Genomic DNA, 15,118 nt, shown 5'->3' with positions numbered 1-15,118 from the left:
GAATAATAATCTACAGTAGCCCCCAGATTCTTCAGCTTCCACCCTTGCTCTTCATCTTGAGTTCATCCTCACAACAGCCAAAATCTAATTCAGATCGCAACTCTCCATTGCTCAAAACCCCTCTGTGGCTCCCATAACAGAGTAAAAACTAAGTCTTTACAATGGATTACAGTGCCCTACACCTGGGTTTCTCAAACTTCTGTGCGCACCACAATCACCTGAAAGGCTGTTAAGCCATCGATTCCTGGGCCCCGCCTCCAGAGTTTCGGATTCAGTAAGGCTAGGCCAGTTCTCAGGTGATGCTGATCCTGCTACTCTGGGGGACCCCACACGAAGGATCACTGCCCTCCATGATCTGTGCCTCTACCCTTAACATCAACTTCTACTACTCTCCTCCTCTGTTCCAATAATGTTGCCTCCTGGCTGTAATTCCAGTGGCAATGTGCTAGTCCTGCTCCTCACTCAGGTCCTTTATTTTTTCTACCTGGAACACTCTTTCCCACTTTAGCACTTCCCCGACTTAGTGAAAGAGATGACAGAGGCTCCCTTCCTCTCACTTTGCTTCCGGCTTCTTCTCAGGTGTAACCCATACATAATCACCCTATATAAAATAATCACAGTGGGCAGGTATGATGGGAAGAGTAACTATATACCTGAAGCTGTACTTATGAAATTTGTATTCCTTAATAAAAGGTTTCTTTGGAAAATAAAATAAAATAATCATGGCTCCACCCCTGGAATGGCACTCCCTCTCCTGCCCACCTTGCTTTACTTTTATCATCTATTATCACTTGGTACACAATACATTTAACTGTTAGTTTACTGCTGGATCCCCCCACCCCCAGTGTCTAGAACAATGCCTGGCACATAGCATATATCTGTTAATAAGAGTGCATAAATGAGGGGCCGCTGTGGTGTTGAGGGTAAAGCCACTGCCTGCAGTGCTGCCATCCCACATGGGCGCTGGATTGAGTCCCAGCTGCTCCACTTCGAATCCCGATCTCTGCTCTGGCCTGGGAAAGCTGCAGAAGATGGCCCAAGTCCTTGGGTCCCTGCAAGAGGTGGAAGAAGTTCCTGGCTTCAGATTGGCGCAGCTCCGGCCGTTGCAGCCAATTGGTGAGTGAACCAGCAGATGGAAGACACCTCTCTCTCTCTCTCTCTCTCTCTCTCTCTCTCTCTCTCTCTCCCCCCGGCCGTTGCAGCCAATTGGTGAGTGAACCAGCAGATGGAAGACCTACCCCTCCCTCTCTCTGCCTCTCTCTCTCTCTCTCTCTCTGCCTCTCCTTTCTCTCTGTGTGTAACTCTGAATTCAAATAAATAAATAAATCTTTAAAAAAAAGAGTGCATAAATGAATGACTGAATTAATGAACCTATCTAATCTTCTATCTTGAGATTATCTAGAGGTCACAACTCTTATCCATCTCTATATATAGTTTTTAAAAATATCTGTGGCTCTGTGGGCCAAAGGATCTTTACTTTTAAATTTGAAAAACAGAGTTACAGAGACAGAGAGGGATGGAGAGAGACAAGTGGTGAGGGCAGGGTGGGGTAGGGGGAGAGAAAGATCTTCCATCCACTGGTTCACTCCCCAAATGGCCACAACAGCCAGAGTTGGGACAGCCCAAAGCCAGGAGCCTGTGCCTTCATCTGGATCTCCCACATAGGTGATAGGGGCCCAAGTACTTGGGCCATCTTCTGCTGCCTTCCTAGGCACATTAGCAGGGAGCTGGATCAGAAGTGGAGCATCTGGGACTTGAACAGGCCCTCATGTGGAATGCTGGTGGCTTAACCCACCGCAACATGGCACTTGCCCCTTTGCATATAGTTCCTTATGTTACTCACCGGCAAACAATAACAATTTACTGCATGAATGTATTGGTGATAGTAAGAATTCAGTATTTATTGTACCGAGGACTATGCTACATGCTTTACAGACATTTTTAAAACCTCACAACAATCATAGGAAATAAGGATTCTCCATGTTTTAAAGCTGGGGGGCGATGCTATGGTGCAGTGGGTTAAAGCCCCAGACTGCAGTGCCTGCATCCCATATGGGTACATGTTCTAGTCCTGGCTGCTCCTCTTTCGATCAAGCTCTCTGCTATGGTCTGGCAAAGCAGCAGAGGATGACCCAATTCCTTGGGCCCCTCTACCCACATGGGAGACCCAGAAGAAGCTGCTGGCTCCTTTCTTGAGATCAGCACAGCTCCGGCCATTGCAGCCATCTGGGGAGTGAACCAGTGGATGGAAGACCAATGGTTTTGAACTTGGAGCAAAAATAAGGTGACTTTAAAGCTCCAATTTTCCCTTACCTTCCACAACTTCACCTAAACCGTCGTTTACACTGTCTATAATACTATATTCTATAGCAAGAGCCCAAGAAAGGTTTGACTTGTGGTTCAGTAGCTAACCAGCTATGTGGCTTGGGGTAATTTACTTAACCTCATGAGGGAAAATAGTTATCTCCAAAGAACTACTTTAAAGATTATTGGTCACATCTTGTTCTGGAACAATATGAAGTAAATGTACTTCTCCCTATTCCTCCTACTAAGCACAGTTAAAATCTTTGGACATTACATAAAAAACAAACAAGGAGACTCTGAACAGTAGAAAGAAGGCAAAACAACTAAGGACAGTAGGATCTGTTCTCCTGACAGGTGGTGGGTATTAGTAGAGACCAAGTGTTGAACCTGGACTTTCACACCCACATGGCAATAACAAAATGGTACCCTATTCCTGCCAATAAAGCACAGTGTCTGAAGAGGCTGGTAAAAATGAAAGTTTTAAATAAGAATCTTATACCAATGCCTGGACTGTCCAGGATATAATTAAAACAATCATTCATCATAGCGAGAACAAAAATCACAACTTGAATGAGAAAAGAAAATAAACTGATGTCAACACTGAGATGACACAGATGTTGGAATTATCTGACGAGGATTTTAAAGGAGCCATCATACAAATGCTTCCATGAACAATTATAAACATTCCTGAAACAGTTAAATAAGAGTGTCAGCAAAAAATAAAAAGTTTCTGCAAAGAAACAGAAGATATAGAAAAGAACCAAATGAGGGGCCAGCACTGTGACGCAGCGGGTTAATGCCCTGGCCTGAAGCACCAGCATCCCATATGGGTGCCAATTTGAGACCCAGCTGCTCCACTTCCGATCCAGCTCTCTGCTGTGGCCTGGGAAAGGAGTAGAAGATGGCTCAGGTTCCTGGGCCCCTGCACCCATGTGGGAGACCTGGAAGAAGCTCCTGGCTTCGGATTGGCTTAGCTCTGGCAGTTGCGGCCATCTGGGGAGTGAACCAGTGGATGGAAGACCTCCCTCCCTCCCTCCCTCCCTCTCTCTCTCTCTCTCTCTCTCTCTCTCTCTCTCTCTCTCTCCCTCTCCTCTGTGTAACTCTGACTTTCAAATAAGTAAATAAATCTTTTTTTTAAAAAAAAGAAAAGAACCAAATGGAACTTCTAGATCTGGAAAAACACAGAGAAATTTCATTGGATAAGCTGAACAGCAGAATGGAGTCAACAGAAAAAAGAATCAGTAAACTTGACAAGAAAACAACAGAACTTAAGCAACAGAAAGAAAATAGATTGAAAAAAATGAAGAGGGATTCAGGAATCTATATGACTCTAACAAAAGACAAAGCCAAAGAAATCTAGGGTCATGACTTAATCAGACCCCTAAAAACAAAAGGCAAAGGAAAAATTTTGAAAGTAGTGAGAGAAACTACATATTACCTAAAGGACACCAATTTGACTGACAATGGATCTTTCATCAGAACCAAACTATATGCTCTTGGCAAGCAATTCGCTTCATACACAGCTACTTCCATGGAGGACAAAAGGAAATAGCACAACAGTTTTCAAGTCCTGAAAGCAAAGAACTGGAATTGCAAGATTCTATTATCAAGTGAAAAGATCCTTCAGGAATTCAAGGGAAATCAGGACATTCTCAGATGAAGGAAAACTATATTTTTTGTTGGTAACAGATCTTACCCTAAAGAATGTGTAAAGAAAACCTCTCTAAACAGAAAGGAAATGATGAAAGGAATCTTGAAACATCAGGAAGTAAGGGAAAACAAGAGTAAAAATATGTATAAATAATGCTTCCTAACTCCTCATGAATTTTATAACCCATGTTTGAGGGTTGAAGCAAAAAATTATAGCCCTGTCTGACATGATTCTCAATGTATGGCAGAGCAAATACTTAAGATTAATATGATAAACAAGGGAGCATAAAGAAATTTAAAGAAGATTCTACTCTTCACTCAAACTGGTACATTGTTGGCTGTGGTTAAGATATGCACATATGATGTAATACACAGAACAAATATTGAAACAGTTCTACAGTGAAATATACTCAAACACATCACAAATAAATCAAAATGGAATTGTAAAAAAGGTTTAAGTAACCCAGAGAAAAGCAGAAGAAAATACAACAGAGGCAAAAAGAAACACATGACTTGTCTTCCCAAAAACTAAAAAAAAAGAAAGAAAAGGGAGAAGAGAGAAAAGAAGGAAGGATGGGAAAGAGAAAGGGGGGGGGAAGGGAGGGGGGAAAAGGGAGGGAGGGAGGGAGGAGGGAATATCATTACATTCTTAGAATTCTATGTACAAATCATATGGGCTCTGAAATCTAAAATAATAACAAAAATGACAAAATTAAGCCTTAATATATCAATAACTGCACTAAAATGGCCTAAATATGCCAATTTAGAGAATAACAGGCTTCTTCTTCAAAAGAACACCAAATGGTGGATGATGCCAGTGCAGCGCGGGGGGAAGCTCCAGAGGCCCTGGAATGGGAGGCCAAGGGCAGCTTCTGCAGAGGCTTCGGCAGCAGAGGCATCTGGGGCTACAGTTCCAACAGGGGTCCTGGCTGGAACAAGGCAGCAGAGCTCTAGAAGTCAAGGTGGAGGACAAGGAGTGGCTCCCTGTCACCAAGCTGGGCAGCCTGGTCAAGGACATGAAAAACAGGTCCCTGGAGATCTATCTCTTCTCTCCAGCCCATCATTGACTTTTTCCTGGGGGCATCCCTCAAGGATGAGGTTTTCAAGATTATGCTGGTGCGAAAGCAGAGGCTGCTGGCCAGCAGACCAGGTTCAAGGCATTTGTCGCCATCAGGGATGACAATGGTTACACAGGCCTGGGTGTGAAGTGCTCCAAGCAGATAGCCACTGCCATCTGAGGGGACATCATTCTGGCCAAGCCCTCTGTTGTGCCCATGCAGAGAGGCTACTGGGGAACAAGATTAGTAAACCTCACACCGTGCCTGCAAGATGCTGTGGCTCTATGCTGGTGCCTCATCCCTGGACCCAGAGGCACTGGCGTCATGTTGGCCCTGTCCCCAGTGAGCTGCTACTGATGGCTGCCATTGATGACTGCTACACTTCAGCAGGAACTGCAAAACAACCCTGGACAACTTTGCCAAGGCCATCTCCAAGACCTACAGTTATCTGACCTCTGAACTCTGGAAAGAGACCGTGTTCACCAAGTCTCCCTATCAGGACTTCACTGACCATCTTGAAAAGACTCACACCATAGTGTCTGTGCAGAGGATATAGGCTCCACCTGGGGTTAGAACACATGGTTTTACACAAGAAAAGTAAACTTAATTGTGCTTATTTTAAAAGAAAGATTAGGGGCCAGGATTATGGTTAGCAGGTTAAGCTGTCACCTATAGTACCAACACTGGCACCTCAAATGGGTACCGGTTCAAGTTCGGCTGCTCACACAGTTCCAATAAAGCACCCTGCTAAAGTGCCTGGGAAAGCAGCAGAAGATGGCACAAGTACTTGGGCCCCTACACCATGTGGGAGACCCAGAAGCTCCTGGCTCCTGGCTTTGGCTTTGCCCAGCCCTGGCTGTTGCAAAAATTTGAGGAGTGAACCAACCGATGGAAGATATCTCTAATTCTTCCTTTCAAAAAATAAATAAATCTTAAAAGAAAAAGAAAAGAAAGATTAGCAGAGTGGATAAAAAGATTCCAAACTACATGCTGTTGACCAGAAACTCACTTCATATATAATATTCAAGTAGGCTAAAATAAAAGGATGGAAAAATATATACCATACCACCCTTAATCAAAAGAAAACAAAAGTGGCTATAATTAATATCAGGTGAAGCAGACTTTCATGCAAAAAAATTTAGACGGCAGCCATTGGAGAGTGAACCAACGGCAAAGGAAGACCTTTCTCTCTCTCTCTCTCACTGTCCACTCTGCTGTAAAAAAAAAAATTCAGAGACAGAGAAGGACAATATAAAGTAGTAATAAAAGGTTCAATCCACCAAGAAGACAGGAGTACAAATGCGTCAAACAACGAAGTTACAAAACATGTGAAGCAACAAATGATACAACTGAAAAGAGGAACAGATTATAGTTGGTCACTTCAACATCTTCCTCTCAAAAACTGACTAAACAACTAGATAGAAAAATCAGCAAGTAGAGAGAATTCAGTTAAGTGACATTTATAGAACACTTCACCCAACAACAGAATACACATTCTTTTCAAGTAATCCTACAACATTTACCCAAGATAGGTTATATACTGAGCTGTAAAAACAAACAAACAAACAAGAAAAAACCCTCAATAAATTTAAAGGAATTGAAGTAACATAGAGTATATTCTCTAACCACTAGGGAATCAAACTAGAAGTCAATAACAGATTAACAGGAACTTCCACGAATACCTGGAACTAATTCATGGGTCAAACAGTAAGTCGCAAAGAAATTTTAAAAGGCATTTATTTATTTGAAAGAGAAAACGTAACATATCAAAATTTGTGGGACACAGCTAAATTGGTGCTGAGAGAGAAATTTATAATACTAAATGCTTACATTAGAAAAGTCAGAAAATCTTAATAATCTAGGCTCTCACCTCAAGAAACTAGATAAAGAGAAGAAAATAAACCAAAAGCAAACAGAAGAAAGGAGATAACAAAATCCATAAATCAATGAAATTGAAAACAGAAAAACAAAAGCCAACAAAACAAAAAGCCTCTTATTTGAAAATATTGTCAAGCAAAAATGAGAACAAGAAAAATAATAATGACAAGCCTCTAGCAAATGTGATAAAGAAAAAGACATGAATTTTTAATATCAAAAATGAAACAAGATAACACCAGAGGTTGCAGATATCAAAAGAATAATAAGGGAATACTATGACAATTCTATAAACATAAATTTGACAACTTAGATGAAATGGATCAATTCCTTGAAAAGTATACACTACTGCAAGACATTCAATATATAATTTGAAATGTTCTTTAACTATGAAAGAGAATTCACAATTTTAAAACTCTCAAAAAGACTATGTCATTAGGCAACAAACACATTTAGCATAGTGCCTAGCACGTTAGCTAGTGCTTACAATAACTACAACCATTTCATTTAGATCAGTACAACCTCTCTTAGGAAACTGAGGTTTCACAGAAATTAGACCCTTTGCTAGTAAGTTCACAGCCAGAATTTGGACCCAGATCTGAAATCACTACCCCTTCCTTTAGAGTATAGAATCATACCACAGCTAACACCTTAGGGATATGTCAAACAATACTTCCTTTATAAAAAGGAAAACTGTAAAGAAGAGAAGTTATGCCAAAATCCCACATGTCAATAAATATTTGCCAACCAGTTTAGTCCAGTGTACAGCAATGATTGCAAATGTTAGGATGTATCCAAATCATCTGTTCGCTAAAAATATAGATTGCTGAATCCCAGTCCAATAATTAGCATTTTTAACAAATTCCTGGTGATGAACCATTACTTTAAGAACAACTAGTACAGTAATGGTATATTAGCCCATCCATGCTGCAATATCAGAAGCTATCACACTTCCACAGAAGGGAAAAACAGGATAATGCTTTTAATCAGTAGTTCTTTGGGGTGGGCCCCACTAACCAACCAAATCAGAAACCAATGAGTGGCCCCTACCTATTATGTTTTAACAGGTCTGCCAAGTGATCCTGATGCAGGCTAAATTTGAGAGCTACTGCTAAACAAGTCTGTGTCTTTGCAAAACCCAGTTACAGGACAAATTAAGATATTTCATATTTTCTTAACTTTTGAAAACCTGAGCTCTGGAACCAAGTAATTCAAAGTTCAAATCCACACTCAGAAAGTCACGTAACCTCCAAGAGTTCCAGGTTCTCATCAGCTAAATGGAATAGATGCCTCCTTGCTATGATCTTTCCAAGAAGTATTTTGGCATTACATACTATAATCCTTAACCACACTCCAAGAAATCTATCTTATAGAAGTCATCAAAGGAATGTGGATTTAAAATTTGTGAGCTTCAAATACAAAAGAGGGGCATGGCCTGTGGAACCAGCATCCCACGTGGGTGCCAGTTCAAGTTTCAGCTTCTCCATTTCCAATCCAGCTCCCTGATAATGTGCCTGGGAAAGCAGCAAAGGATGGTGCAGGTCCGTGGGCCCCTGCATACACACTGGAGACCTGAATGACACTCTGGGCTCCTGCTTCAGCCTGGCCCAGCCCTGGCTGTTGCTGCCTTTTAGGGAGTGAACCAATGGATGGAGGACCTACCCCCTCCACCTTCTGCCTCTTCCTCTCTGTAATTATTTCAAATAAATCTTAAAAATTAAGAAGAGAAAAAATATAATTTGTGGGCTTAACTATTATAACCAACCATGAAAAGTTCACAGTATTTAGCAACTCTCAACTATACTGAAGTATAAACTTCAGTGGAGTACTGTGAGTCTGTGTGTGTGAGCAATGCCCTGAGTAAGCAAGAGCAGCCACCCACCGAGGACCTGGTTCTCAGCTAGCTTCCTTGTTCTCTGGCAGCCCCATTGAAAGAAGCAGAAGAGGCGAAAGAAAAAATAAGGTTTCTTTCATGGAACAAAAATTGTGTCAGGGTGGTAACAGAAACAGAGGTCTCACCACAGAAGTGTAATTCAAGAGGGAACTGGCCCATAAACTGATTTTCATACTTGTACACCTTGAATGCTTTTAAAAAGAGTTATTTAATGGCCGGCGCCGTGGCTCAACAGGCTAATCCTCCGCCTAGCGGCGCTGGCACACCAGGTTCTAGTCCCGGTCGGGGCTCGGATTCTGTCCCGGTTGCCCCTCTTCCAGGCCAGCTCTCTGCTGTGGCCAGGGAGTGCAGAGGAGGATGGCCCAAGTGCTTGGGCCCTGCACCCGCATGGGAGACCAGGAGAAGCACCTGGCTCCTGCCATCGGATCAGCGCAGTGCGCTGGCCGCAGCGCGCCAGCAGCGGCGGCCATTGGAGGGTGAACCAACAGCAAAGGAAGACCTTTCTCTCTGTCTCTCACTGTCCACTCTGCATGTCTTTAAAAAAAAAGTTATTTATTTATTTATTTGAAAGGTAGAGCTAGAGGAGGGAGAGACTCTTCCATCTGCTGATTCACTCCCCAAATGGCTTACAAAGGCCAGGGCTATGCCAGGCTGAAGCCAGGAGCCAAGAACTCTACCTGGGTCTCCATGTGGGTGGCAGGGGACCCAAGAACTCCGGCCATCTTCCACTGTTTTCCCAGGTGCTTTAGCAGAGAACTGGATTAGAAGTGGAACAGCTGGAACTTGAACCAGTTTGCCTATGAGATGCTGGCATTGTGGTGTGTGGCAGCTTAACCCACTATGCCACAATGCTGGTCTCAAACCTACAATTCCTAAATGTCCCAGTGGTACTCCTCATAAATGTCAAGTGTCTGCTATTCCTGGAAGTTTACCACAATAATGCTTTTTCTTTTTGTTTTAACTAGCACGAATATTAAGAAGCAAAACTTTGGGCCATTGTTGTGGTGTACCAGGTAAAGCTGCTGCCCACAAGACTGGCATCCCATATTGCACCAGTTCAAATCCTGGATGCTCCACTTCCAATCCAGCTACCCTGCCAATGGTCTAGGAAAAGCAGTGGAGGATGGCCCAGGTGCTTTGGCCCCTGCTACCATGTGGAAGATCTGGAGGGAGATCCTGGCTCTGGGCTTCAGCCTGGCCCAGTGCTGGCTATTAAGGCCAACTGAGGAGTGAACTAGTGGATGGTGGATGGAAGCTCGCTTGCTTGCTCCCTCTCCCTCTCTTTCTTTCTCCCTCCCTCCCTCCCCACATGTTCTCTTCTGTAAGAGTTTCAAGTAAAAAAAAAGATGCAAACCCTTCCTCATGCTATTATTTATAATATTAAAAAGTACAAATAGGGGCCTGCATTGTGGCACAAGTTAGGCCACTGCTGCCTGCAATGTTGGCATCCTATATGGGCATCAGTCTGAGTCCTGACTACTCCATTCCTGATCCAGCTCCCTACACATGTGCCTGGGAGAGCAGTGGCAGATGGCTCAAGTTTTTTGGCCAATGCACCAAGATGGGAGACCCAAATGGAGTTCCAGGTTCCTGACTTCAGACTGGCCCATCCCCTGCAGTTGTGGTTATTTTGGGGAGTGATCCAGTGGATGGAAGATTGAATGATTGATCAATCTTCTCTCTCACACCCCCCCACCTTTCTCTGTAACTCTGCCTTTCTAATAAATAAAATAAACCCTTTTTTAAAAAGTACAAATAATATAAGTGCACACCCATTAAGGAAATGACAAGTAACTGGTAACAAATAATATGATGGGATATCATCAGAAACCAGGTTTAAGTAAGTATTTAAACACATGGCAAATATTCACACAACATTGGGTAGGAATAAAAGGTTGCAAAATGCTATTTTTAATACAGATTCTACTTTATAAAAATATATGCTTATATTTCAAGTCAAAATATGGGAGTTAATAAAAATGTGCAGTGCATTGTACAAACTGTATACTCATAGATGACATTCATTCCCTTCTTTATTCTCTTACTATATTTTTTTAATAATGAGCATGTCTCACCTATATAATCAGGAAAAAATTAAAGATTATTCAAAAGAAAAATACATGGCCGGTGCCGTGGCTCAACAGGCTAATCCTCTGCCTGCGGTGCCGGCACACTGGGTTCTAGTCCCAGTCAGGGCACCAGATTCTGTCCTGGCTGCTCCTCTTCCAGTCCAGCTCCTTGCTGTAGCCTGGGAGTGCAGTGGAGGATGGCCCAAGTCCTTGGGCCCTGCACCCACATGGGAGACCAGGAGAAACTCCTGGCTTTGGATCAGTGCAGTACACTGGCTGCAGTGACCATTGGGGGGGTGAACCAACGGCAAAAAGGGAGACCTTTCTCTCTGTCTTTCTCTCTCACTGTCCACTCTGCCTGTCCAAAACAAAAACAAAACAACAACAAAAAAAAGAAAAATACCTTTCAGGTTTGTGGGTAGATTAAATAATTTATGCAAAATCCTTGTCATAGTGTCTGGCACACAGTAAGCACTTAGGAAGCATTTATTCTCTGTTCCCAGAGTAGAGTTAGGGTCTTTATATTATAAGCAAAAATTCTCCAGGGCTGAACTACACATGTCCCATATAATCCAAAGGGTAACAGGCAATAGCTTTCCTCATGAACACTCATTCATTCATTCAAAACTGTACCCAATATCCATTACATATTTAGCACTGAACTAGCTCCAACTAGCCTAATGAATGATAGACATATTTATAACTATGATAAAATTATTTCTTTTTAACAAGGAGGCATACAAAATGTAACGTCAAACCCAGAAGGATTTCTCTAACAGGGGAGGTGTTCTATGAGTTGTAAAGAGAAGGAAATTAGTGGGAATGGCATGTACAAAGAGGCAGAAGAGAGTACAGAATTTTCCCAGACCTGCAGGTAGTTCAGTCTTGCTGGAACATAATGAAATGAGGAGGAGTGGCAGGAAATGAGATCACAAAAGGTCTTGTTTGTCACACAAAAGTTCCTAAACTTCATCCTATAGGGGAAACACTGACAGAAGAATGTTTACCTGAGGAGTTACTTGATCAGCACTAGCAAAGATAGCTAGAATCCTGAAAGACATCCCCAACTTACTTCCAGGGCAAGGGAAAAGACCCCACCTGCCAGGTTTGTTCCCTCTTAAATAACAAGGGGCAATAAACAGAACTCCGCACCTGGCACACAGTAAATAGTCAATAAAGATCAATTAAATATGAATTGGGATGCACTGAGTGTGGGCAGTCAGTCCCTGCTGAGGGTCAAATTTTAGTTTAGTCTTGCACATGACAACAGAACAGCTCCTCTGCAAGGGGCTAGTGACAGCTAGTGACAACTAACATGCATCAGGAGGGTGGCACCACAGAGTGTAAAAATTCCCCTCATGGTTATCTTTCCATAGCTGGGATTTTAATCCCAATAATGGGATAATATTACACACACTAACCTCTCTGGAATCCTCGGTGACAGGTGCTTATGGGCACACATGGTTAACTTGAGGGAATTCACTAGCAATTTTACTCCTGCTGTTTTACCCAATGTCTCTTCTGCTTAATTAAATTTAGTTGGATGGTTCGGCAGATAAGTACTGTAAATACTATGGCATTTCTGCTTCCAAATTTATTGAGTTCGGGCAAAGTGCTTTATATAATCCGGAGGATATATTTGATGCATGGTATAGGAAGAGACAACGAAGCTCAGAGAAGCAAAGCAACTTGCCCAAGGTCACTCTGATAGTAAGTGCAAAGCCATGGCTCCAATCCATGTTTGTTGGACTCAAATATCTCAAAAATGCAGTACTGTCTCCCCTGAAGCCAGTGTCTGAGGCAAAATACAAGTGCTAGAATACAAGAATGACATTTTCTTTGTGGCTGGAGAGAAAGAAACTCAAATATGTTTTTTAAAAAAAAATTTCAAAAGAAGGGTGCAAAGAAATACATTGGGGAAAACAGAGAAAAAGGGGAAACCAGAGATTAAGGACCTGGCTAGGCCCTGGTTTGCAGGGAGGGAGGAAGGGAGGGAGTGAGTGAGCAAGCAAGCAAGGGAGTGAGTGGGTGAGTGAGCAAGCTAGGGAGCAGGGTATTGGGATGGTAATTATTGGTAGTGGTGGTTGGTTAGAAGGGTGTTTCTGAACGGGAACCTAAAACAGAGCTTTAGAAAAGAGAGCGAGCAAGTGAGCCGCTGCACCTTGTCCAGCCTGGCCTGCCCTCCTTACCTGCCGTGAAACCAGTCCTGGCACATGTCACACTCAATCATGAAGCGGGTCACATCGTAAGGCAGCCGGCAGAGGCAATACACAGGCACCGAGGCCATCTTCGCCCTGCCTGGGAGCGTTCCGTGGAGGGCCAGGTTCGCGATGGCAGGAGGGGCCGGAGGCGGCAGCGGCAGTGGCGGCGGCACGCGTCCTCTCTGGACGACGGCTGGGCACAAACAACACTTTTTACAGAGTGAATCAGGTGTCCCCCTCCCCCGCCGCCCCCGTCCCCGCCCTCGCCCCCGCCCCCGCCTCCGCCTCCAGCCTGGGTTCGCAAGCGGCGGGCGCGTCCGGCGGCGGGAGGCAACCCAGCTGGCGCGGCTGTAGGGGGCCCCGGAGCAAGTCCGCCCGGCCTATAGAATTTCTTTCACACGGAAAGAGCGTCGGGCGCTGGGCCTTCCAGGCTCCCCGCCCCCCACCCCCCACCCCACCTCCCCGGGCCCCGAGTCCGTGATAACTTCTTTCCGGGTTTCAGGATAATACCTGACGCCTTTTCAGGAAGCCTTTTAATCCCTCACGGAAAACCCTTCCTCCCCCTTCCCCCCTCGGGGGGCTCGCTTTTATGGGGAGACAAAACCCAGCCTGAAGAATGAGGCTCAGGGTGGGGTGGGGGTGTGCCTCGCGGAAAGCCCCTTCCACACACCCCCCCCAAAATAGAGGCAGCCTGGCAAAGTCTGCTCGGGTTACTCGGAAATTATCTCAAAGCCTTCGAGAACAAGGCAGAGCCTACTGGGCGCTCAACTCCAATCACAGTTCTGGGGTCGCGTTTGCTGAGTTTAAATGATCCTTTCCGTCACTCTCAGTCTGTCCGTCCGCTCCCGACCCGTCCGGAGTCTCGGCACCCTCCCCACCCCCCAAAAGCAAAGGGCTCACAATTTCAAAACTGATCAGCTCGTCCCCTACTTGAAAAATGGCACGGTTCTCCTTGCACCCCTCAAACTAAAAACCATCTCTTTCCGCAAACCCCGAAGCTGGGCAGAATCTCCTCAGTCTCCCGAAACTAAGCATGGATTGTTTCTTGTCGCTCCCAAACTGGCAGGCATCTCCTCACAGCCCCCTCAAACTCATCAGCGTTTCCGCGTCCCCCCCCCCCCCCCGCCGCCGCCGCCGCCGCCGCCGCCACAAATTGACAGGGATCTACATCATCCTAGAATCTGAAACTGACAGGAATCTCCTCACAGCCCCCGAAACTTACGAGGATCGCCTCACGCCTCCCCAACTGACAGGAACCTCCTCACGTCCCCAAACCTGACAAGCACGTCTTCAATCCTGAACCGTACAAGGGCTCCTCACGCCCGCGGAGCTCAGTCCCAGCGACACGCCGGCGGCCGGGCTCGCTCCGCGGCGGCGCGGCGCCTCGCTCAGCGGAGGCTCGCCGGGCAGTTCCGGCCCCAGCGGCGGCGCGCGCCGAATTCTGGGAGAGACGCCGGAACGCAGCAAACCCAGCTCGCTTTCCCCTCCAGCCACCCCCCGGGGCGCGAGGTGCTGCCGCCCGCAGGGGTTCAGGAGCGCTTTCTCCACAGCACACCCCCACCCCACCCCCCGGCCCGGCCCGTTTGGGCCTACTGGAAACCACGGTTCAGGCCTAGTCCAGCGGCCGCTTCCCCCCCCAACCCCCACCCCACCCCACCCCGGCCACCGGGCTAGTGGCGCTGTCGCGGAGCCGGCAGCAGATAGCAGCGAGCAAATCAACGCGGAATGAGATGCACCGGCCCCTAGGTCTGAGAAAGACGATCCAAAAAGTCACCGGCAGAAGCCCGGTGGTGGTGGTAGACAATTCAGGGGAGTCAATAAAGTTTATTCAAAACAACGAGGAAGTTGGGGAGGAGAAATATGAGGTAAACAGCTACCATATTGAGAGTGGCGGCGCGGCCATCGGGAGGCGAGCCGGCCGCCATCTTATGAAGGCCGGGCATGCGAGGTAACCGCGGTGGAGGCGGGGAGCAGCGCGCCGGCGACTCCCGCGTGACGTAATCGGGGGCGGAGCAGCACCTTGAGAAAGGAGGGCGGTGTTCAGCTACCTTTAGCCCCGCTTGTCGC

At 45.5% G+C, this 15,118-nt stretch overlaps 1 protein-coding gene across 3 annotated transcripts in view; it reads right to left on the bottom strand.

Annotated features, from left to right (window-relative positions):
- The window catches only part of PHF8 (PHD finger protein 8), a 107,482-nt gene extending 92,972 nt beyond the window's left edge, over nucleotides 1-14,510 (bottom strand). The window contains exons 1-2 of one of the 3 annotated variants that reach the window (XM_062183955.1): nucleotides 14,274-14,510; nucleotides 13,040-13,244 (exon numbers count right to left, since the gene is read on the bottom strand). In XM_062183955.1, the coding sequence (XP_062039939.1) occupies nucleotides 13,040-13,137 (98 nt within the window). In that variant the 5' untranslated portion in view covers nucleotides 13,138-13,244; nucleotides 14,274-14,510. The remainder of the gene's footprint in view (nucleotides 1-13,039; nucleotides 13,245-14,273) is intronic. The other 2 variants (XM_062183953.1, XM_062183954.1) reach the window with 2 other exon arrangements.
- Nucleotides 14,511-15,118: the final 608 nt, after the last annotated feature.

The sequence above is a fragment of the Lepus europaeus genome, chromosome X, assembly GCF_033115175.1.
Source record: "Lepus europaeus isolate LE1 chromosome X, mLepTim1.pri, whole genome shotgun sequence".
NCBI lineage: Eukaryota > Metazoa > Chordata > Mammalia > Lagomorpha > Leporidae > Lepus > Lepus europaeus.
This window is presented reverse-complemented; position numbering and strand designations above follow the sequence as displayed.